The 25,807-nt window shown below is 36.9% G+C and overlaps 1 protein-coding gene across 2 annotated transcripts in view; it reads left to right on the plus strand.

The window, feature by feature from the left end:
* Positions 1–25,807, plus strand: part of CPPED1 (calcineurin like phosphoesterase domain containing 1) — a 134,360-nt gene that overhangs the window by 43,975 nt on the left and 64,578 nt on the right. For both annotated transcript variants that reach the window (XM_074196444.1, XM_074196443.1), the window contains exon 2: positions 8,702–8,920. In XM_074196444.1, the coding sequence (XP_074052545.1) occupies positions 8,702–8,920 (219 nt within the window). The remainder of the gene's footprint in view (positions 1–8,701; positions 8,921–25,807) is intronic.

Raw genomic sequence — 25,807 nt, forward strand, 5'->3', positions numbered from 1 at the left:
GTGAATATTCCTAGAGCTGGGCACCATCCCCAGGACTGTGTCCCTAGTACCACATACTAAGCACTTAAATTTTTTTAATTCATTAATTCATAAACAAAAGGAAACTGAAAAATGGTTAGCAGTTCTGTGCAGCCACTTCTGATTCTGAAATGAGTCCTCATGACTGAGTGGTGGAAAGGGAACAAGCAGAAGATGTTAATAGTCTCACAGTTTTTTGATTGTCTATTCATTTCAATTAAAAATTAAATTCAAGGTACTGAGCTTGTTTATGGGCATATGGGGAAGAAGAAAAAAAAGAATTCTTATTTACAGGGACTACTTTGTGCTGAGTAAGACACAAATCAGTAAGGATAAGGTAATTTGTGTCCAGGGCAGTACCTGGCACATTGTAGGTGATTCTCCTTAATCTCTCCCTGACAGATTAGTTTCCCTACTACCTACAAACATAACTGTGTCTATTTTCAAAAAACTCTGTCATTCTATGTCTCTCCTGTTTGTAGCTAAACTCCTTAAGAGGTTCACCTGTAATTTGTCCTTTGATTCTCTGGTTTTTGTCCTTTTCCTCATTAAATTGAAACTGTTATTTCCAAAGTTACTTGTGATGCCTTAATTTGCAATTCCAATGACCTTTTATCACACCTCATCCTTCTTGACTTCACTGGAGCCTTTTGGAACTTTCAATCACTCTCTTCTTGATGATATTCATTTCTCTAGGTTTTTTGGAACATTATTCTCTCCTCTAGTTCTCTTCCTACCCAACTGTTCCTTCCCAGATTCCTTTGATGAATCTTCATCCTAGACCGTGTCTGTTAACCATGGGTATCCAATACTCATGAACTCTATTTTGGGCCCTCTTGTCTTTTCCCTCTATTATTTCATGTGGTTATCCCCTTAACTCCCTTGAATTCTCAAATCTTTTTATCCAGCCCTAACCTCTCTGCTAATATCCATTCTCATATTCCAAATGCCTTTTAAACATCTTATATTGAATGTTCTCTAGACTTTTAAAATTCAGCACGTCAGAAACTGAACTCATTATCTTTCTTCTTCAAACCCTGTCTCTTTCCAAACTTCTTTCTTATCATTAAGGGCACCACCACTCTCCCAGACTTGCAACCTGCATTTCATCCTCAGCTCTCTCTTACCGCTCACGTCTGCTCTGTAGCTAGAGTCTATCAGTTTTGCCTTTGTAATATCTCTCAAATACATACCCTTTCTTCAGCTATCAGAGTGAATTTCCTAAAGTACAGGTCCTATTATATCACTTTCTACTAGATAAATGTCACTGACTCTTTATTGCCCCAAAATCTAATATAAAATCTGTTTGACATTCAAAACCTTTCATAATCTAGTCCCTTCCTCCACCTTTTCAGTAATCTTACACCTTACATTCCCTCAGATATTCTTCAATACAGTTGTCTCTTTGCTGTTCTACATACAAGAAATACCATCTGCAGGCATTGTCATAGATTATATTTCATGTCTGGAATGCTTTTTGTCACCATGTCTTCTTTCTGACCTCCCTGGCTTCCTTCAAGTCCCAGCAAAATTCTACCTCCTTTTCAATCCCTCCCAATTCTAGTACCTTCCATTTGTTATTTAGTTCATGTTTATTGTACATGTAGCTTGTTTGTACATAGTTCTTTGAATGCTACTTTTCCCTTTAGATTTGGGCCCATCAAGGGGGCCCTTCTTTGTATTTCCAGCTCTTAGCACAGGTTTGGACAAATAGATGCTTGATAAATGTTTATTGACTGACACTAAAAATATGTCAGCATGAGAGGACATATTCATGACTTCTCAGTCATTTCAAGTTAATTGCAAAGAAAGTCATGTGTTTCAGTGCTACTACTGTGTAAACTCTTAACTATAGCATATAGAATCATAACTCTGTTTCACCTTGACCATTGAGTGAACATACCATCATTTTGTGTAGTTGTTTCTCACATTCACTTGAGATTTGATTGAAGAAATGACAGAGACAATAAATAAAATTTTATTTTAGTAATATATATGTACTTTATGGAAAAATCATAAAATAAATAGAGAACTTTATGGACATATAAAACTAATTGGAAGAGGAGAGAAAAGGAAATTTAATACTAAAAGTTCAGCACTAATGCATTGTTGGTGGAGTTGTGAACTGATCCAACCATTCTGGATAGCAATTTGGAACTATGCTCGAGGCAATAAAACTGAAAACCCTTGGATTCAGCATTACTCCTACAAGGTCTATATCCCAAAGAGATCACAAAAGGGGGGAAAGATCCACATGTACAAAAAAAAATTTAGCAACTTTTTTTGTAGTGGCAAAGAATTGGAAATTGAAGGGATGTCCATAAATTAGGAAATGACTGAATAAGTTCTTTTGTTTTTGTTTTTGTTTTTTGCAGGGCAATGAGGTTAAGTGCCTTGCAGAAAGTCACAGATTTGAACTCTGGTCCTCCTGACTCTAGGGCTGGTGCTTTATCTAATGTATCACTTAACCACTTCTTTGTTCGCTTTTTAAAACTTCTTTTATGTTTTTACTTTCTTTCTCATGTTCTCCCCCTCCCTTAGTTCTAATTCTTCCTTCACAGAATGAATAATATAGAAATATGTTAAGCATGATTGTACATGTACAGCAGATTGTTTTCTGCCATGGGGAAGGAAGTGGAAAGTGAGAGTGGTAGAAAAATGTGGAACTAAAAAATTTGCAAAATAATAAATGTTGAAAACTATCTTTGCCTGAAATTGTGGAGGGGGGATGTCTGAAGACATTAAAAATAAATAAATAAATAAAATTACCAAAAGTCCACGTATAACTGTTAGCTTAATGCATTTACTTTATTTCGATACATCAGTGTATCCATTGCATCATTACTTTTAATATTCCTGCCACTGATATGTGTATTCTTATCCTCTGGAATTTTTGTCTGTATCTTTCCATGAATGTTAATCTACAGAAGCCATTCAGAGCACTAGAGGACTGTCTCTGATACTCTTATTATATGAATACTGAACAGATTCTCCTAGAAATCTATAATCACTCAAAGGAATTTGACCTATTCATTCACAAAAGAAAGGTTATGTGAATGAAAAATATCTGCTGCATCCAGATTTGGATGGATATCCTATATACATATGGAGATATGGTACAAATAAAACAGTGGGCTTGGCCCTGCTTTGAGGAGCATGAGGAAAGTGAATTGGATGACTTTTGGAAAACCAAAAGGCTCTTTTACTAACCTCGAGTTTCCTGAGAAAGTAGACACCCATCTTTTAAATAGTTAATTTTATCCATGACACTGGCAGCAAGATATATAACACCACTAACTCCAAAGATTTAAAGATTACTATTACAAAAAAATTACAGCAGAGGTAAGTGTGAGCAGACTATAACAAGTAACCAACAAAAAATTCTGGAGAACAGAAATAAAGGAATAGCTATGAAATTCTGTGAGGAAAAAACAAAAAATGGACTGATGACATGGTCAGAATGAGGACTGACAGATGGACAGCCACTGGTTCCTCTTGATGTTGGGAGAAAGAAAGTAAGGCCTCCAGTGCTTCAGATGACCCCTCTGGTGATTTTTGGATAATATATGAGTTTGAGCTACCCAGAATGGATAGAACTGGATGGGTCTTGATCTACATCATGACATGAACTCCTGAATCAATGAAATTACAAATGCATTCGAGTATTTAAGAAAATATCAGTGTAACATTCAGGCTGTCCATCTGTTTTCCATTATTCTCATTAAAGGATTAGCCCAAATCTTTTTCTAGTCATTTATGTCCTTGTCTCTGCTTTTTTATGCTATTTCTTTTTTAAATTTTCTTTAATTTATTTACTAAAATATTCTTGTTTAAGAGTAAACCTAATACCCCTCCCCCACAAAAATATAAAACTTCATGAGAAATAAAATGAAAGAAAAAAAAAGGCAGTTCCATCTGTGTTCTGATACCATCAGCTGTTACTGATTGTAATTCCCCCCATTGGCTGTCCCTCTTCAAAAATGTGCTGTTGGGCCGTCAAATGATGCAACAGACAGACCACTAGCCCTGGGGCCAGAGACCTAGCAATCACCAGCCCCATGGTCCTGCACAGGCCACCCAATCCTATCACCTTGCAAAAAATAAAAAAGAAAATATGTTATATCTGACTATGCTCTCCTATGATCTATCCTATCCTCTATCACCCACATCACCCCTCCTCTCCTCCTGTTCCCTCCTTGTCTCCTTTTTCTTCTAGATGTCTATATCCTATTGAGTGTGTATGCTGTTGCCTTCCTGAGCCATTTCCAATGAGAATGAAGGCTCCCTCGTTCCCCTTCACCTTCCCCTCTTCCATACCATTGCAAAAACTACATGAAATGTCTTTTGCATGAGATATCTTAGCCTATTCTAACTCTCCTTTCTCCTACTCCCAGTACATTTCCCTTTCACACATGGACTCCATTTTTACAATATATTTTATCTTCAAATTCAGCTCTCTCCTGTGCCTCATCTAGAAAAACTCCTACCTGTTCTATTAAATGAGAAGGTTCATGTGAGTATTATCAGTACCATCTTTCCATGCAGGATTACACACAGTTCATCATCAAGTCCCTCATAATTTACCATTCTTGTCCACTCTCTCTATGCTTCACCTGGGTCCTGCACTTGAAGATTAAATTTTCTGTTCAGCTCTGGTCATTTCAACAGGAACATTTGAAATTCCCTTGTTTCATTAAAAGTCCATCTTTTCCCTTGGAAGAGGATGTTCAGTTTTGCTAGGTAGTTAACTAATTCCAACCTCTTTTGTTCTATGGAATATTACATTCCAAACCCTACAAGCCCTTAATGTAGATGCTGACAAGTCCTGGGTAATCCTGACTGTAGCTCCATGATATTTGAATTGTTTCCTTCTGGCTGCTTATAATATTTTCTCTTTGACATGGGAATTGTGGAACATAGCTAAAATATTCATGGGGGTTATTTTTTGGGGGGGATCTCTTTTCAGTAAGAGATCAGTGGATTCTCTCAATTTCTATTTTACCCTCTGCTTCTAGGATATCAGGGCAATTTTCCTGTAGAAATTCTTTGAAAATGAGGTCAAGGCTCTTTTCCTGATCATGACTTTAAGATATCCCAATAATTTTTAAATTAACTTTCCTGGATCTGTTTTCTAGATCAGTTATTTTTTCAATGAGACATTTCACACTTTCTTCTAATTTTTCATTCATTTGGTGTTGAATTATTGTCTTGATTTCTCACAAAGTCATAAGCTTCTTTTATCTCCATTCTACATTTGTTTTCCTCAGAGAGTTTTCTTATTCTCTTTTCCATCTGGCCAATTCTGCTTTTAAAGCATTCTTCTTGATAACTTTTTGAACTGTTTTATCCATTTGACCTAAACTGGTTTTTAATATATTATTTTCTTCAGCATTTTTTTGGATTTCCTTGACCTTAGCTGCTGACTTTATTTTCATGTTTTTCCCTGCATCTCTCTCATTTCTTTTCCCAATTTTTCTTATACCTCCATTACTTGATTTTCAAAATCTTTTCTGGGCTTTGTCTTAGCCTGAGCCCAACTTCTATATTTCTTGGAGTCTTTAGATGCAGAAGCTTGGACTTTCTCATCTTCAGATTGAGTATTTTGGTCCTCCATGGGACCAAAGTAATTGTCTATGGTCAGGTTCCTCTTTTTTTTCCTGTTTACTCATTTCCCCAGCCTGTGCCTGGTTTTAGAGTGCTTCCTGAGCTTTTGAGTACTATTGGGACACGCCCTCTGCAAGGATCCCAGTATGTGAGGGTCTAACTGCTCTCCTGGTCTGTTGAATAGCCACAAGCTTTAAACCTCTGGAGCCTCAGACTGTAACCAGGGTCTGAATGTGGTCAAAGCCCCAGAGTCCTATCCCAGGGGCAGAGGGCAGACCTCAACAGTCCCCCTCCACTCCCTTACCTTCTGTGGACTGAGTAGTCAGAGAGTAGCTGCTGGGTGGCTCCTGCTGGGCAGCTCCACAGTCTGCTTCTGTTTCTTGGGATATGGGCTGTGCTGAGGGCCGTGGCTACACTGAGAAGGGTCCATGCTGGCCTAGGCTTTGCACTCACTCCCACAGAGGTTATCCAGCTGATCATCTAAGTTGTTCTTGATGCTCGCTGGGGTGGCAGGTCAGTAAACTGCTTCTGCTGCTGGGAGCCCAGGCTCCCAGGTGCCTTGGGGTTGTTCCTGGGAGGCTGAAGCTCCTTTGCTCTGGTGTGCTGCCTCTCCTCCACCCCATTGGAACAGAGCCTTCCCACTATTTTTCCAGGTTACCTGGGCTGGAGAATTGCCTCACTGGATCTTTCTGTGGGTTCTGTCTCTCAAAAATTTAGTTAAGTCATAATTTTAAGATTTGTGAAATATTGGAGAGAGCACCTGAGAGGCTGTACCTGCTGCCATCTTGACTCCGCCTTTTTATGCTATTTCTAACAGAATCTATTCATGGGAATAGGCTATAGCCTAATTAAAAACCCACAGTTGTTATATTATTATGCTGCCCATTACTACACAGTTGTTACTTTACTCTTTGAATGAGTGAAATTGTATTTCTTCTGTGATTTTGGTGTTGTACTTGTATGCCATTGGGAGATTATTGATTGATAATGATGGACTTAGATGGCAAGGAGCAGTTTAGAACCACTGAAAGTCATTTGCTATTTCCTAAATGTAATACAGTCCATTTCCATTTTCCTCCTCCAATTCAATTATGAACCTAGTTTCTTGTACACCTGAAGCCTGTCCAAAATGTTTATATGGCTATATTAACTCATTGGGTTTTCTCACCAAGTGAATCCTGAAATTTAAATACTATGTATTTTTCATCCACTTGTTTTTTTATATGGGTTGCTAATCTGACTTTTTTAAGTTATCTTAGTAAAGCAACAGTCATAAAAAAATACTCATTTGTTAAGTGCTCTAAGTTTCACAAAGTATTTTATACTTAGAACTCTTTGAGGTTGTAAGCTGTAGTTTTCCTGTTTTGAAGTGATTTGATCATAGTTAGGTAACTAGTAAAATCTTAAGACCGAATTCAAAACCACTTCTCTTGATTGCAGATCTAGCATTTTATCCATTATATGTAGCTACCAGTTTTGGGATCCTATCGAGGAAGCCTTAATAATGGCCATAAAGTGAGAGCTGGAAGGTACCACAGACTTTCATTTCTATCTTTAGGAATACAAATGAACAAGTGCATATAGAAATTTTGATATTTTGCTATGTAATCTACTTGAACCTTAACTAAACAGTACTTAAACAGAACTATAGTTTTGATGAACCTTACTAAATATGAATAATGGAAATACCCCATAATCCATCAACTTCAGACACTAAAGCCAAAAAATAGATTTAGCAGCTTTTTTTTTACATTTTAGTATTTAACCAGGATTCAACTGTTGAATAAAAACGTGTTTAAATGTATTTAGATGGTAAATAGAAAAAATAAATAGGTTTTATAGAAAACCATTTAAAATAATAACTTCTCTATTTTTCCTTTCAAGTCTTTAGTTTCTAAAGGCAAAATTCAGTTAAACAAAATAAGGATGCAGTAATGAATACTTCCCCAGAAATACCATTATCCCCATTTATATTCACATTAAATTTACAGTCTTTAAAATGTTGGCATTTTCCATGTTGACTAATTTCAAGATTTCTTTGTGGCATTATATATGTAACCAGATAGTCAAATTTCCAAGTTCCAAATTTTATAATTTAAAATGCTGGCTCATCCCTAAATAATGCAAATAGTGACATTATGGCAAGAATAAAAAATTTTGAAATATTTAATCAATTTCAGAGAGTTAATGTTGATGGTGTCTTAAAATCTGACTTTAAAATTTGCTATTGAAAGCTAATATCCTGTATCCAATGTTATGTTAATGATCTGTACTTCATTTTGATTCTACAATTCTAAAGCAAACAGCTTGGTTTCATTGCTTATATAATCCAAGTTTGAATAATGAATTCTGTGAAGTGGTCACATATATTAGGGTTTGCACTATTCTAAGTTAAAATTTTATAAAATTGGTCGTTGGTTCCAACCACCTCACAGATTCCTTATTTGTATTAATTAGGACCTTGCTATGCTCTTCCCCATGTTTTTCCTCCAATCTTTAGGTATCAACTAGTCTCTTTTATTTTTCTTAACTCAGATCTATCATTTCACTGGCATAGGGAGTCTCCTGGGAGGAACTTCACTCTACAGTACAGAACTATGCCTTCTCTACAACTTAGTTTAGGAGTTACCTGGAGTATTGAGAGGTTAAGTGACCTACTTGTCCAAGGTGACCATTTCTTTATATCCAAGGCAAGACTTGAATCCAACTCCATCTCAGATGGAAGTCAGTTTTCTGGCCTCTATACCACATGACTTCTCAGAGGTAATATAAATCAAAATATCCTGAACCAGGGATTCTTAACCTAGGATCTGCAAACTTTTTTTTTAATTTTGATAAGTACATTTTGATATATGTTTTCTTAGTAGTCCTGTGTATTTTATTTTGTACATCTAAAAATATTATTCTAAGAAGGGATCAGTAGGCTTCTTCAGATTTCCAAAGGTACAAAAATGGTTAAGAATATCTGTGATTGGAAAATGATATATTTGAACAAATTGCTTATTAAAATTATCTATTTAATTTAAGAAAATGCTATGTTTTAACCTGGCTGCTTTATTTCTTCCATTTTCCTTTTAAGAAAAAGAGCTTCAGTGGAAATCCCCTTTCTACTTCATACAAGGAGCAGATCCACAATTTGGACTGATGAAAGCCTGGGCACTTGGTGACTGCAGTAACTGTGGTGATGAATGGAAAGAGGAGATCAGATTAACAGAACAAGCTATTCAAGCTATTAACAAGCTTGACCCCAAGCCTAAATTCTTTGTTCTATGTGGTGACCTTGTACATGCTATGCCTGGTAAGATTTAAGAAAGTAATGGTGATATTTCTTCTTTAACTAGTAATATATTTTTAATATGCAGAAGAAATGGTTGATCAAAAAGGAAATCTTTATTGAACATATGTTCTTTTGCTTCTCCTTATGATCATTTCAGTATTATGGAACATAGGAAAATTTATATTGATTTTATATTTAGAATTAGGATAGATTAATCAGAGTAATTAGGCTAAGCAAAAGTTTTTATAATTTTTACTAAATGTGAGTGATTAAAAGGATCACAGTCTACCTTCTTTCTCTTCATTTCCAAAAGGAAAAACGTGAATAGGTCTTAGGTGTCCATGTTTATGAATGAAATTGTTTTAAAATTGGTCTTCTCCCATCTTTCATTTTCCACAAGTTTTTCTTTATCTCTTTGTTTTTTTCCAAGATACTTTTCTCCATTTCTATCCCATTTTTTCCCATTTGTTCTGTTCTTCTTCCACACCCAGTTATAATGTCCTGTAGGAACAAGCCCTGATTAAAAAGGTAGCAGGTAGCAGCAAAAGGAAGTGGTTATTAACTAGACAAGGGATAGAGAAGAAGCTTTTCTTGGTGCCCGGCCTGTCCCAAGGCACAAACTTTCAGAAGGATAATTTCTGTTCCTCACAGCAAACACTATCCCCATGCCTCACCCTGTTGTCCTTTATTGGAGTACACTGCCCCCTCTGGCCAGGGCCAGTCCCTCCGCCCGCCCCCCCCCCCACCCAGAGACACCCCACCCAAGACCTCCCTTCTCTTTCTTCACCCTGTTTTTCTCTTTAGCCTGAACTGTACTATGGAAGGGATGGTCTGTCCTTTATTCAGTGTGGCCTAGCTGTCCTCAGCAATGCCTTCCTCCCTGAACCCCAATTAATTTTGCCTTGACTCAAGAAATTCCTAGTTGTAGCTTTAAGCAGTGCCACAATCCCTGGTACTTCAACAAATTGCCTTTTGGCTTTTAGTGACTTTCAGTGTATTATGAAAGAAGAAGGAAGGGGAGGGAAAAGAAGGGAAAGAAAGTTAAATGAAGGGAGGGAAAGAGAAGAGGTATTTATTAAGGGAATAATCATTTATTAAGCATCTTCCTTGTGCCCTACACTGTGCAAAAAACATTTTCACAAATAATAACTCTTTTGACCCTCATGATGACCCCATGAGATATCATTATCCCCATTTTACAGTTGAGGCAACTGAGGCAAAGAGAGGTTTAAGAGACTTGCCAGAGTTGCATAGCCAGTAATTATTTGAGGCTAGATTGAAAATCAGATGTTCTTAACTCCAGGTCCACTGTCTTATCGATTACAAAATAATTTGCAATTTGAAAAACCAGAGTCAAAGTAGCAAGGGCTCCAAATCACCTACCGACCTCAACTTCTAGTGTGAGACCCTAGGCTTATCAATTTCTGCTGAAAATTCTTACTTTGAAAGCTACATTAAAACTTTACAATTCAAGTGTTCTATTTAAAGACATCATAGTTATGAGAATCAAAAGTGAAAGTACATGAAAGTCTTTTGTAAATATTATAGCCACATACAGCCTATGAGATTGTGATTTCTGGGATTATTATTATCCCATTTTGCAAATAAAGAAATTAAATCCAGAGAGGTTAAATAATTTGCTCATGTTTATACAATAGTGCTTTTTGCAGTGCTGTCCTCTGTGCATCCAGAATTGATGACACAGATTCCATTAAAATCTGTGCAATTTACTCCTCAGAGCCTATTTCCTCATATACAGAATTCTAACAAGCCTACTGCATTTACGATCTTAATTAAAAATTCAGTTTTGTCATGAGTGACTTCCATTTGACTTAATTCAGTTTATTTTAGTCCGGCAGGCATTTATTATATGCCAGCTACACTTGAGACATTTTTAAGAGTTGTCAATAAAAAGAGAAAAATCAAATGTTCTTAACCCTCAGAGTTGACATTCTAAAATGATTTCCCATGTAATTTGCTAAGGAATTTTAGAAGAATTTTCTTTTTGCTAAGAAATTTTAGAAAAAAAATATTCCATGGGTTTCCAAACCTCCCTCAGATTAAAAACTTCAAATTATACAGGTTTAAAGAGCCTGCAGGAGCCAGTACTTTGATAGCTACAGGAATGGAAGGAATAAAGGAAAAAAACTATAAAAAAAAGAGAAACTCAGAAAGCGTTAACACCCATGGAACAGTTGTTAATGTAACAGGTTCTGATGGTGATACAGTACAATGTATTACATGACACAATTTATTTTCCAAATTATGACCCTGAATCATCAAAAAAAATTGTTGCTTACAGAGGTAAATCTTAAGTCATTCAGGAAGAATCCTGCAAGTCAAAATTGCTTGTCCACTAAGGTTTCCAGGAAATTGAAGTTTAACCATACTGGTATAGCAGATTGAACTGGACAGAAATATTTAGAAAACTCAAAACTGGTTCCAAAGAATCTCTTTGAGTTAAGTAGTTTCATTAAGCCTTAGTGGAGTCCAGCTATTATATTCTCCAGTACCAAACAGGATAGTTCACTCAAAAACACTTTATGAGCTTATTTTAGTTTTTTTACTTGTTTGATTTAAGAAAGATACAGTGTTTAGCATTTTCTGGTTCCCTGGTTTTCTTGTAAAAAAATAGTGTAATACATTTCCCAGGATGGTTATATAACATATTCTTATAGGTTTTTACTAGCATCTTCTAGATTATGTTAATGTATTCTGATATATCATTTCAAAATGGGTATTTTAAAAAAAGATTTCCTTGAAATGACATTGCCTCTTTGATACAATATACTAAGCAAATAAATTGCAAAATCTATTTACAATGGTCATCATGAACCACTTTTGTCAAACTATTTCCCAAATTGCACCTGGAAATTTTTGATCATCTATTTTATTAGGCAGGAACATGTGTTATATGAATAGAAACAATGTGAATTTTCAGTTTTCTGTTCTGAAAGTTTATACTTATGACATTTTATAAGAGTCAGTGAAAGACCCTAAAATTTAGAATATTTTAGCTTGATATTAAATATAAAGTTTTAAAAATAGAATAATCCATCCTTTAATATCCAGCAAGGGAGAGTGATGATGCTGGGTAAGCACTGTAAAACTGTTGTTTTATTCATTAATTTGCCTAGTGTCAGTATAAAAAGTTTAAAGTTCAATATGAATGAATATAGCTTTAATAGTAATGTTTATCATTTGAACTTACTATTCTTTCCATTATAAATACTGACCATAAAATTTACTTTAATAAAAATGAAAGAATTGAACGAGATAATGCCTTAAATCCTTCCAGTTCTAATTGTAAATGAACCTTAAGTAAAGAGTATAGTAATATTCCTCTCCCATATTTTCTTTATTTTGGACAACTATTTAATTATGAATCAGGTATTCTAATTCACTACAACTTGTGGGATATGCCATAATTTTCAAAATTATCTATAGGATAAAACAGAAAATAAATAAATAAGTGAAATTTACCAAATTGAGGCTATGTGTTTTAATCTCTGGCTCTTGAGCCCAGTGTTATTTTTTCCAAATTACACTCGAAAGTTGAAGCATTGACCTACTTATTGTGCTCAAGAACCTTATTAATTTTAAACAAAGACAGACATATGAGAGCTTCTGATAAAATTTATGCATAAGTTTTTTCATTGAGCCCTAATAATGCTCTTGGATAATATTACAAATATGTTTTTTAAATACAAAAATTCAATTTAGATAAAAATCAGAGTAAATTCATATGTTTTTAGAAAATCATTGGAGAGGTATTTAATTAGTGAATTTCTCATGTAACTGTAATATGATTTGATCTTCAGTTACAATTTAATATACAACTTTCATGAACATATCAATTTTATATGCAAAACAAGGTACAATGATTAGTTTGTGTTACCTAGGACTTATTTAGAGTAAAGATAAAAAATACTGCCCACAAATGAATTCTAGAGAAGTACAACCAAGAAAAGGTCAGGGTGAAACAATTTTCCAGCCCAAGTCAACTTGGAACAGGGACAGGAAATATCTGGCCCACAGGCCATATGAGGCCTGGTGCTGCCATAGCAACCACAGGTGGGACTCAAAATTCAATGTGTCCAGGAGCTTTTTAGGGATGAATTAATTAAATGTTTGACTAATTGTAGGAGGTGATTGATGTTATAAATATATAAATGGCCCTAGGCAGTAAAAATTGTTCCCCACCCCTGTCTTAGATGGTCACCAGGTAAGGTCTGTTTCATTAGGGTGAGAGGGAGGCAGTCCAGCTCAGGTCTCCAACCCTCCCCAGGCTAGCAGCTTAAACCCCACAGCCTGACTCAGAATGACAGTGAGGACCCAGTGCAAGACAGAAGGAAGACTTGAGGGCAATTGAAGCAACCTGGAGTTCTCAGTCCTCAAACAATAAAGGGATTGGACAATTAGCCAAAAGAATATTTCAGGAAATCCTTTTGCAGGGGCTCTTTTACATTGCCCATATGTAGTTTTTAGGTTGCAATCCCAGGGCAAGAAAGAGGACTAACAGCATTTCCAGGGGAGAAAAGAGTGCTTGCGGCTCACAGAAGTGGGGGAGTCTCCTGAGCTACACCCCAGGAAGCACCGGGCACAAAGTGGGGGAACAGTGGGGGACCTCTGCCAGAGCAAGCACATGGAGCCCAGCCCTCAGGGCACACAGATAGCAGCATGGTCTTTCAGCAGCCCAGATCCAGAAACAGAAGCAGGCGGAGCCCATAAGCAGGAGCCCCCAGGGCATGAGCCCATTGAACCTAGGGAGGGGAGTGAAGAGAGAGACTGCAGAGCTCTGTCCTCTGCCCCTGGAACAGGACTCTGAGGCTCTGACCACATTCAGATATTGATCACAGTCTAAGCCACCCCCAATAGAACAGCAGGGGCCCTCCCCACCTCAGCCCCTTAGCAGAGGGGGGCACATATGATCATTCTCAGACCAGGAGGGAGGACAGAGCCTTACACAGTGAGACCCTTGTGGGAGTGTCCCAAAAGCTCAGGAAGCACCCCAAAACCAGGCCTAGGCTGGGAAAATGAGCAAGCAGAGAAATAAGAGGAACACCATTGAGAAATATTTTGCATATGAGCCCAAGAAGGATCAAAATATTCAGTCTGAAGATGAGAAAGCACAAGCTCCTGTATCTAAAGACACCAAGAAAAACAGAAATTGGGCTCAGGCTATGACAGAGCTCAAAAAAAACTTTGAAAATCAAATGAGAGAGTTAGAAGAAAAACTGGGAAAAGAAATGAGAGAGTTGCAGGAAAAACATGAAAATGAAGTCAACAGCTTAGTCAAGGAAATCCAAAAAAAAATGCTGAAGAAAATAGCATGCTAAAAAACAGCTTAGGTCAAATGGATAAAACAGTTCAAAAAGTTATTGAGAAGAATGCTTTAAAAATCAAAACTAGCCAGATGGAAAAAGAGATAAGAAAACTCTCTGAAGAGAACAAATCCTTCAGACAAAGAATAGAATTCAGGAAGATTGATGAATTTACCAAAAATCAGGAATCAATACTTCAAAACCAAAAAAAATGAAAAATTAGAAGAAAATGTGAAATATCTCATTGAAATAAACAACTGATATGGAAAACAGACTTAGGAAAGATAATTTAAAAATTATTGGAATACCTGAAAGTCATTATCAGGAAAATTGCCCTGATATTCTAGAAGCAGAGGGCAAAATAGAAATGGAGAGAATCCATGGATCCCCCTGAGAAAGAGATCCCAAAAAATCAACCCCTAGGAATATTATAGCCAAGTTCCAGAACTCCCAAGTCAAAGAGAAAATATTACAAGCAGCCAGAAGGACCCAGTTCAAATTTCGTGGAGCTGCAGTCAGGATCACACAGGACTTGGCAGTAACTACATTGGAAGCTCGTAGGGCTTGGAATATAATATACCAGAAGGCAAAAGAGCTTAGAATGCAACTGAGAATCAACTACCCAGCAAGGTTGAATGTCCTCTTCTAGGGAAAAAGATGCACTTTCAATGAACCAGGGGAATTTCAAATGTTCCTTTTGGAATGGCCAGAGCTGAACAGAAGGTTTGAACTTCAGATAAAGGACTCAGGTGAAGCATAGAGAGTGTAGGAGAAGGGGAAAATATGAGGGACTTAATGATGATGAACTGCATGTATTCCTGCATAGAAAAATGACACTGATAATACTCATATGAACCTTCTCAGTTAATAGAGCAGGTAGAGGGAGCTTTTATAGTTGAAGCACAGGAGAAAGCTGAATTCAAATATAAAATATGGTGTAAAAATGGAGTCAATAGAAAAAAAGGGAAATGGAATGGGAGAAAGAAAAAGGAGAGGGGGAATAGGCCAAGATATTTCATGTAATAAGATTTTTCTTTATTACAATGAGCTATTGCAATGATATGGAAGGGGGAGGCAAGGGGGAATGAGGGAATCTTTGCTCTCATCAGAGGTGGCTAGGAGAGGAAATAGCATATATACTCAATGGGGTATAGACATCTGGAGTAAGAAGGGGGGGATAGGGGGAGGGGAGGGTGATGTGAGTGATGGAGAAGAGGGTAGACCATGGGAGGAGAGTGGTCAGATATAACACATTTTCTTTTTTACTTCTTGCAAGGGGCTGGGATTGAAAGGCCTGTCTGGAACCATAGGGCCAGGTGGCTGCTGGGCCTAAGGGGTCATATGGGGGCTCAGGGCCTCTTGGCCCCAGGACCAAGGATCTGTCTGCTGCACCACTCAGCTACCCTACAGCAGAGTCAGAGTGAAATGAGAGAGAAAATATAGTACATGGTAGTGGAGAAATATGAATGGAGAATATTGCTATCAGCAATGGCAATGGTGGAAAAATATGGAGGTAACTTTTGTGATGGACTTATCATAAAGAATGTGATCCACCCACGACAAAGTTGTTGGTGTTGGAACAAAGACTGAAGCACATCTTTTAATATTATTATTATTATTTGGGGGGCAGGGCAAATGGAGTTGGGTGGCCTACCTGGAGACACATAGCAGAGTAATTGTTGGTTGTCTGAGGCCAGATTTGGACCCGGGTGCTCCTGGTTCAAGGGCCAATGCTCTGTCCACCACCCAGCCACCCCTACTATTATTACTATTTTATTTTATTTTGGGTCTTTTTTTTTCTTTTTTCTCTTTGGTTTTTGCACCTCAACTTACCCCTTTTAGAACTAGATAAATACAAACCAAAAACATTAAACAAGAAAGAACTTAAGGAAGCAAACAGAATTTTAGAAAAATTAGATATGATAGACTCCTGGAGAAAGCTGAATGAGAATAGAAAAGAGTATTTTTTTGTTTCATAAAAGTCAATCATGTATTGGGGCATAAAAATTTTACAATCAAATGCAGAAAGCAGAAATATTAAATATCCTTTTCAGATCATAATGCAATAAAAATTATTTTCATTAAAGAGCCATGGAAACATAGATTAAAAATTAATTCCAGGAGGGGGCATTTGGTGCTGCAATGGATAGAGCACCAGACCAGGGGTCAGGAGGACCTGAGTTCAAATCTGGCTTTAGACACATGACATTTACTAGCTGTGTGACCCTTAGACAAGTCACTTGACCCCATTGCCTCTTCAAAAAAAAATGAATTGGAAACTAATCTTGTTTTAAAGAATGAATGTGACAAAGAACAAATTATAGAAACCATAAATTATTTCTATATTTAATATTCTCATTTTGTACAAATAATGTTTTTTATAAATTAATAAAATATTCTTGTTTAAGAGTAAACTAAATACCCCCTCCCCCAAAAAAATATAGACTCACTTGAGGGATAAAGTGAAGGGGAGAGAAAAAAATTGAAATTAAAAAGAAAAAAATAATAGTAATAATTGTAGGTATGGCCAAGTGGCGCAATGGACTGAGCACCAGCCCTGGAGCCACGAGCACCTGAGTCCATCTCCGGCCCCGTGCACCCAACAATCACCCAGCTGTGTGACATGCAAGCCACCCCTACCCCACTGCCCTGCAAAAACCAAAAAAAGAAAAAAAAAGACCCAAAATATAATAAAATAGTAATAATAGTAGGGGTGGCTGGGTGGTAGACAGAGCATTGGCCCTTGAGTCAGGAGCACCCAGGTTCAAATCCAGCCTCAGACACCCAATGATCACCCTGCTATGTGGCCCCAGGCAGGCCACCCAGCCCCATTTGCTCTGCACCCCCAAATAATAATAATAATAATAATAATAATAATAATAATAATAATGAAAAATGTGCTTCAGCTCTGTCGCAGGTGGATCACATTCTTTATGATAAGTCCATCGCAAAAGTTACTTCCATATTTTTCCACCATTGCCAGTAGATTGCAACTCCCACCTTTTGTATTTCTCCCCTACTGTGTGTTATATTTTCTCTCTCCTTTCACTCTGACTCTGCTGTAGGCTGGCTGAGTGGTGCAGCAGACAGATCCCTGGCCCTGGGGCCACAAGGCCCCAAGCCCCCATACCACCCCTTAGGCCCAGCATCCACCTGGCCCTATGGTCCCAGACAGGCCATCCATTCCCAGCCCCTTGCAAGAAGTTAAAAAGAAAATGTGTTATATCTAACCACTCTCCCCCCATGGTCGATCCTTTCTTCCATTACTCAAATCCTCCCCTTTCCCCCGTCCCCCCCTCTTCTTACTCCAGATGCCTATACCCCATTGAGTATATATGCTGTTTCCTCTCCTAGCCACCTCTGATGAAAGCAAAGATTCCCTCATTCCATATCATTGCAATAGCTCATTGTAATAAAGAAAAATCTTATTATATGAAATATCTTGGCCTATTCCCCCTCTCCTTTTCCTTTCTCCCATTACATTTCCCTTTTTTCTACTGACTCGATTTTTACACCGTATTTTATCTTCGAATTCAGCTTTCTCCTGTGCATCAAATATAAAAACTCCTCCTACCTGCTCTATTAACTGAGAAGGTTCATATGAGTATTATCAGTGTCATTTTTCTATGCAGGAATACATGCAGTTCATCATCATTAAGTCCCTCATATTTTCCCCTTCTCCTCCACTCTCTATGCTTCACCTGAGTCCTGTATTTGAAGATCAAACCTTCTGTTCAGCTCTGGCCATTCCAACAGGATCATTTGAAATTCCTCTGGTTCATTGAAAGTGCATCTTTTTCCCTGGAAGAGGACATTCAGCCTTGCTGGGTAGTTGATTCTCAGTTGCTTTCTAAGCTCTTTTGCCTTCTGGTATATTATATTCCAAGTCCTACGAGCTTTTAATGTAGTTGCTGCTAAGTTCTGTGTGATCCTGACTGCAGCTCCACGATATTTGAATTGTATCCTTCTGGCTGCTTGTAATATTTTCTCTTTGATTTGAGAGTTCTGGAACTTGGCTATAATATTCCTAGGGTTTGTTTTTTGGGGATCTCTTTCTCGAGGGGATCGGTGGATTCTCTCCATTTCTATTTTGCCCTCTGCTTCTAGGATATCAGGACAATTTTCCTGTAGTAATTCTTTGAAAATAATGTCAAGGCTCTTTTCCTGATCATGACTTTCAGGTATTCCAATAATTTTTAAATTATCTTTCCTTAATCTGATTTCCATATCAGTTGTTTTTTCAATGTGATGTTTCACATTTTTTTGGTTTTGAAGCATTGATTCCTGATTTCTCATAAATTCATCAATCTCCCTGAGTTCTATTCTTTGTCTGAAGGATTTGTTTTCCTCAGAGAGTTTTCTTATCTCTTTTTCCATCTGGCCAGTTTTGCTTTTTAAAGCATTCTTCTCCTCCATAACTTTCTAACTGTTTTATCCATTTGACCTAAGCTGGTTTTTAGCATGCTATTTTCTTCAGCATTTTTTTTTTTTTGGATTTTCTTGACTAAGCTACTGACTTCATTTTCATGTTTTTCCTGTATCTCTCTCATTTCTTTTCCCAGTTTTTCTTCTAACTCTCTCATTTTGAGCTCTGTCATAGCCTGAGCCCAATTTCTGTTTTTCTTGGAGTCTTTAGATGCCCTAGCTTGGGCTTCCTCAACTTCAGACTGGGTGTTTTGATCCTTCTTGGACTCATATGCAAAATATTTCTCAATGGTCTTCCTCTTTTTTCTCTGCTTGCTCATTTTCCCAGCCTTAGCCTGTTTTGGGGGTGCTTCCTGAGCTTTGGAGACACTCCCACAAGGGTCTCAGTGTGTGAGGCTCTGTCCTCCCTCCTGGTCTGTGAATGACCATATGCGCTCCCCTCTGCCATGGGGCTGAGGTGGGGGAGGGGGGCTAGACTACGATCAGGATATGATTGTGGTCAGAACCCCAGCATCCTGTTCCAGGGCAGAGGACAGAACTCTCCCCTCCCCAGGTTCAGTGGGCTCATGCCCTCGGGGCTTCTGCTTACCTACCACTCGGCCTGCTTCTTTTTCCTGGGTCTGCCCTGCTGAAGCCACGCTGCTCTTTGTGTGCCCTGAGGGCTGGACTTCACTCTCGCAGAGTTCCCTCCGCCGTTCCCCCAATGTGTGCCCTGTGCTCCCTGTGGCTTAGCTCAAGAGACTCCCCCGCTGCTGTGAGCCTCGGCTCCCAGCGCCCTGGGGCTGCCTCTGGGAGGCTGAAGTTCTTTCGCTCTGGTTGGCCACCCCTCTGGTGGGCCACCTCTCCAACCCTGGGGAGCAGAGCCTTTCTACTCTTTTCCAGGTTACCTTAAGTAGGAGAACTGCCTCTCTGGGTCCCTCTGTGGGTTCTGTTTCTCGAAAATTTAGAGTCCTTAGTTTATAGTTTTTATGAGAGAGCGCCTAGGAGAGTTCCTCTCCTGTCGCCATCTTGGCTCTGCCCCCCATAAATTATTTCTTTAAAAAAGAATGTCAACAGGACAGCTAGGTGGCATAGTGGATAGAGCACCAGCCCTGGAGACAGGAGTACCTGAGTTCAAATTCAGGCTCAGATACTTAATAATTACTCAGCTTGTGGCCTTGGGTGAGCCACTTGACCCCATTTGCCTTGCAAAAAAAAATGACAACAATGAGACAACACATTAGGACTTATGGAATGTAACCAAAACAGTACTTAGGTGAACATTTATATCTCTTAATGCTTGAATCAATAAATAGAGGAAAAGCAGATCAGTGAATTGGGCATGTAATTAAAAAAGCTAGAAAAGGAACAAATTAAAAATCTCCAATTTAATAGCAGACAAAAAAATCCAGAAAATCAAAAGAGATGAATAAAAATGAAAAGTAAGATAATGGTTGAATTACTAAATAAAACTAGGGTCTGATTTTATGAAAAAATCAATAAGTAAACCATTGATTAATTTGATTTAAAAAAAGAAGCCAAATTTCCAGTATCAAAAATGAAAAGGGTAAATTCTCCCATCAATGAAAAAGAAATTAAAGGAATTATTAGAAAGTATTTTGCTGAATTTTAGCCTGATAAATTTAACAATCTAAGTGAAATAGATGAAAATTTACAAAAAATATAAAATTTCCAGATTAACAAAGGATATAGTATAATTTTTTTTGCAAGGCAATGGGGTTAAGTGACTCGCCTAAGGCCACACAGCTAGGTAATTATTAAGTGTCTGAGGTCAGATTTGAACGCAGGTACTCCTGACTCCAGGGCTGGTGCTCTATCTACTGCGCCACCTAGCTGCCCTGAAGTAGTATACTTACATAACCCTTTCTTAGAAAAAGAAATTGAACTACCCATCAATAAGCTCCCTAAGAAAAAATTTTCAGGATCATTTGACTTCACAAATGAAATTCTACTAAACATTTAAGAGAACAATTATTTCCAATTTTATATAAACTCTCTGACAAAATAGGCAAAGGAGTCCTTCCAATTCCTTTCACAACCCAAATATTGTACTGATATCTAAACCATGAAGAGCAACAACAGAGACAGAAATTATAGCCCAATTAACCCCAAAAATTTTAATGAAATACTATCAAGGAGATTTTAGCAGTATATCACAAAGTTCTATACTATGAGGAGATGGGAATTACACAAAGAATACATGACTGGTTCAGTATTATAAAAGTTATCAGCATAATTTATTATATCAGTAACAAAACCTACAGAAATATGATCATATCCTTCGATGTAGAAAAAAGTTTTGGACAAAAAGTATTTACTCCTATTAAAAACATAGAAAGCATATGATTAAATTGAGCTTTCCCAAAATGATAATTAATATCCACCTAAAATCATTAGCAAGCATTAGCTTTAGTGAGGATAAGCTAGAAACCTTTTCAATAAGTTCAGATGTGAAAAAAGGAAGCCATGACCACTATCACCATTGTTATTCAACATTTTACTAGAAATGCTAGCTACAGCAATAAGAGAAAAAAAAAAAAGAAATTGAAGGAATTAGAATAGGCATTGAGGAAAGAACACTATCACTCTTTGAAGATTATATAATGGTATATTTAGAGAATCAACTAAACTAATTGAAATAATTAACAATCTTAGCGAAGTTGCAGAATAAAAATGAACCCATATATCATCAGCAATTCTATAGATTTCTAACAGGACCTAGCAGCAAGAGATAGAAATTCCATGTAAAATAACTGTAGGCATTAGAAAATACTTGGGAGTTTACTTACCTAGATAAACCTAGGAACTCTATAAACTCTATTGTAAAACACTTCAAAATAAGACCTGAACAACTGGAAAAATGTTAATTACTCATGAATAGACTGAGCAAATATAATTAAAATGGCATTTCTACCTAAATTAATTTACTTATTTATTGCCAAACTACCAACTCAAAACTACCAAAAAATATTTTATACAGCCAGAAAAACATAAAAGAATTTCTCTGGAAGAACAAAGGGTCAAGAATATCAAGGGAATTAATAAAAAATGTGAGGTACACAATACATAGTAGAAAATCACCATAGTTTTCTAGTGTTTGATAAACCAAAATATCCATGCTTTGGGGACTCACTATTTGACAGAAATTGCTAGCAAAATTGGAAAATAGTTTGATAGGAACTAAGTATAGACCAACTTTTCCCAACACACACCAAGATAAGGTCGAAATGAGTTCATGATTTAAACATAAAGGGTGAAACATAAGCAAAGTAAGTGAGCATGGAAAAATTCACCTATAAGATATATGGAGAATGGAAGACTTTATGATCTAACAAGAGGCAGAGAGCATTACAGGATGTAAGATGGATAGTTTTGATTATATTAAATTTAAAAAGTTATGTACAAACAAAACCAATGCAGCCACCATTAGAAGAAAAGCAGAAAGTTGGGGAGAAAATTTTTACAGCAATTATCTCTGAAATATGCCTCATTTCCCCAGTCAATAAGTGATTAAAGGATTTGAACAGGAGGTTTTCAGATGAAGAAATCAAAACTATTAACATGAAAAAATGAAATGAAAAATGATCAATGTTGGAGGGGATGTGGAAAAATTGGAATACTAATGTACTGTTGGTTGTGTTGGGGACTGAGCCAACAAATCTGGAGAGAAATTTGGAGTTATGCTTAAAAGATTATAAAACTGGGGTGGGGATATCAAGTAAAAGAAGAAAAAAATAAACAAAAATATTCAGAGAAGTTTTAATTCCAAGTTCTGGAACAGGAGGAGCCTTCCCCACAGAGATAAAGGGCCTGGGATTGACTGGAATCACTTCCCCATAGGAAAATAAACAGACAAACTGTTCACAATTCTCCTATGATTCCTTTCAGCAAAGGGTGATCTAACAGGAGGATTGGACAAATCTCTTATTCAGATTGTGCTTTTGAAGGTCCAGAATAAAAATTTCCCCTGGATATTTGCAGGACACTTGGAAATATCTCCAGTGTAAGGCAGTACTAATGGAATCCCTAAATTACAAAATAGAACCACCAAACTGTTCAAAATAAATAAAACAGTCTGGCAAACTTCAACCTCAGGTGGCACTCCCAAAAGTCATTTAATAAAATTCAAGTTTCCCTGGAATCACAAGAATACCATTCTTTACTGCATTCTGTCTCTCACTACACCTCCTGCCTTCTATATTCCATAGCAATTCTTAGACAGTCTTCAGTATCTATCTCTTTTTGTTTTTAGTCTCTGGGGTAAAAGACTAGGACCCTTTGTGTAATAAAATGCCTTAATACACCACTGAACCTGCTCTGGCTTCTGGTGAGGTGATAGAGTGCTGTTGTTTTGTAGGGTCATTTCATGATAACTAGCCTCCCTTTCTTCCCTTTACCCAGAAGTTCCCAGGCAGTCAATGTCCTGCTAAAACCTATCTTTAAACATAGATTTAGAGATGAAGGAAGCTGCCCTCCTCTTGGTTCCCCCTTTTGTTTTGGAACACAACTTAATGAAGTTGCAATAGAATGGAATTTGGAATAGTACTAAATTCAAATCCAGGTCTTTCCACTTAGTACTACTTTGTATTACTTTGGGCAAATCATTTAAATTATCTGGCCCTTCCATTTTTCTCAGCTTTAAAAATGAGGGGTTTGGGCTAGATGACCTCAAAGGACCTTTCAATCTCTAAATATGTGGTCCTGTGATAATGAATGTAGTACTACAAAAATAATTTTATATATGTTGGTTTGTATTTTATATGATGTGCTCTAGATTGATATTATATAAGTAGTTCAATAATCAAAATGGGATATTAACATAACAACAGTATGGTGTGAGTGACCAGGCAACTTAATTGAATTCCCTGCGAAGACACCCTCTCCTCCCATCCCCTGTGATAATTATAGAAATCAGACAACAGGAGGAAGAGTATGTTAGTGTAGGTTGGCTGATATTTGGGGGCTTACTCAGCAAAGCATTGGGCTTGGGTCCCAGACACTTGGTGCCCTTTCAGTATTGATTGGGCTAGAATCCAGGGGCATGCAAGGCCTTGTACTAGTCACTATGGTCATGCCCCAGTGTGTTTTATTTTGGATTACATTCATCTTGTTTTACATTATACATGGCTTTCATTGTTAGGGATTCCATATCATTATTATTATTATTATTATTATTATTATTATTATTATTATTATTATATTGTTATTATGATAATTATGTTTATAGCTTTTACTGTTCAAGACTTTTGCTAGAAAAATCCACATTACTATAGTTTTTACCAATACCCATAATGTTTTTACAAAATAATTATAGCAAATTTTTGATGATATTTGAATAAACTATCTACTAAGGATATCGTTGCATATATTGTTTTATGAAAAGTAGAAAAGGGAAAAAGACCTACATGTACAAAGATATTATTAGCAACTCCTTTTGTAGTGGCAAATAATTGAAAATTGAGAGGAGGCTCTTCAATTGGGGAATGACTGAGCAAATTGTGGTATTTGAATGTAATGGAATACTTTTTTCTGTGAGAAATCATGAGCAAACAGACTTCTAAAATGTCTGGAAAGATTTGCATGAATGATATTGAGTGTTATTAGTAGACTCAGAACATTATACAAATTAACAGCAACAATGTGTGTTGGTCAACTATGATATTTCCCACATATTTCTCTATGTAAAAGATGCTCCCATGTATAAGACATATCTTAATTTTGGGGTCCAAAAGTTTGAAAAAATGTATTACAGAAAGTTATTGAATTCAAGTTTTATTCATCATGAAATTCAGGGACCTCCTGCTCATAGCTTTCAGGCATCTTTTGGTCAAGTTTGGTGTATGGATGCATGCTTAGTCCATTCTATTTCATGAATCTGAAGCAGCAATTGTGTCCTTTGAAATCAGCAATTCTTTCTTTCCATCAGCAGTTCTTCTGGTCTCCTGCTGAACCATCATTGTGAACACAGGAATTCCATTTGCCTTTTGCTCTTCAATCCCACTCTAAATCAGGCCATTTAGCTGCCTTCTTCTTCTTCTTCTGCCATGCCATTTTCAATAGGGTTTCTAATTCTTGTAGCCAGTCTTGGATTGTTTTCTTGGAGGACCAAACTGACATTAAACAGCATGATTTACATTCACTTTTGCAAACTGGATCACTTTGAACTTGAATTCAGCAACATAATATACCGGTAATAAATTCAAAACATTGAGCACAAAGACAACAAGCGTGGAAAAAGTGTGAAATGAAAGTTAAAAAAATCTACAATGAGCACAAAAACAAGCAGGGGAAAAACTGGGAAATGCAAGTAAAAAAATCTATAATTGTACAAGATGCTCCCAGTTTTTAGGCCCCAAATTTTTTGAAAAAGGATGCATCTTATACATAGGGAAATACAATCTTAGCAGTTCACTGATCAATGACAATTCCAAAAGACATGATGGAAAATGCCATCCATACCTAGAGAAAAAAGTGAAATCTGAATGCAGACTAAATCATACTGTTCACTTTTAAAAACTTGTTTTGTGCTTTTTTTCCCCTCTTTTTGGTTTTTTTCCCCTTTAGTTCTAGTTCTACTTTCACAGCATGACTAATATGCTCAAGTTTCCATAGCTACTAAGTACCTGTGGTCAGTTTTGAACCCAGATCTTCCATTGCACCATCTATTGCATAAGGATTATTGGATTTTAGAGTTGAAGATTATGTGTAGTACATTATTTCTTTTAAGATCTTTCCTAACATTAAGGTTCTAATCCTTTATTTTTATTAATATTTGGAACATGTAGATGAATGCATGGAAAAGCATGTATTAAGTTTTCACTGCCTTCCCTAGGCACTGTGCTACTAAACTAAGCACTGGGAATACAAATACAAAAATTAGACATTCTCTGCCTCAAAACACTTACGTTTTAATAGGACTACACAGTACATATAATGGAATGGTGGCCAGGGAACAGAATGTCTAGTCATTAGGACAGTGAATTGTTCAGGAGGGCAATCAACTGATATGTCCATAATGGTTGTAGGGTAGTAAGAATTGGGGAAATAGAAGGTCAGATGCAAGATAGTCGGAGTGGACAGGTAGATGAAATATGAAGCATGACCTGGTCTAGTGGTCTGGATTGTTTTAAAATATGCATTTTTAAAAGCACAAAATTTA

Source organism: Macrotis lagotis, chromosome 8 (assembly GCF_037893015.1).
Source record: "Macrotis lagotis isolate mMagLag1 chromosome 8, bilby.v1.9.chrom.fasta, whole genome shotgun sequence".
Taxonomy (NCBI): domain Eukaryota; kingdom Metazoa; phylum Chordata; class Mammalia; order Peramelemorphia; family Peramelidae; genus Macrotis; species Macrotis lagotis.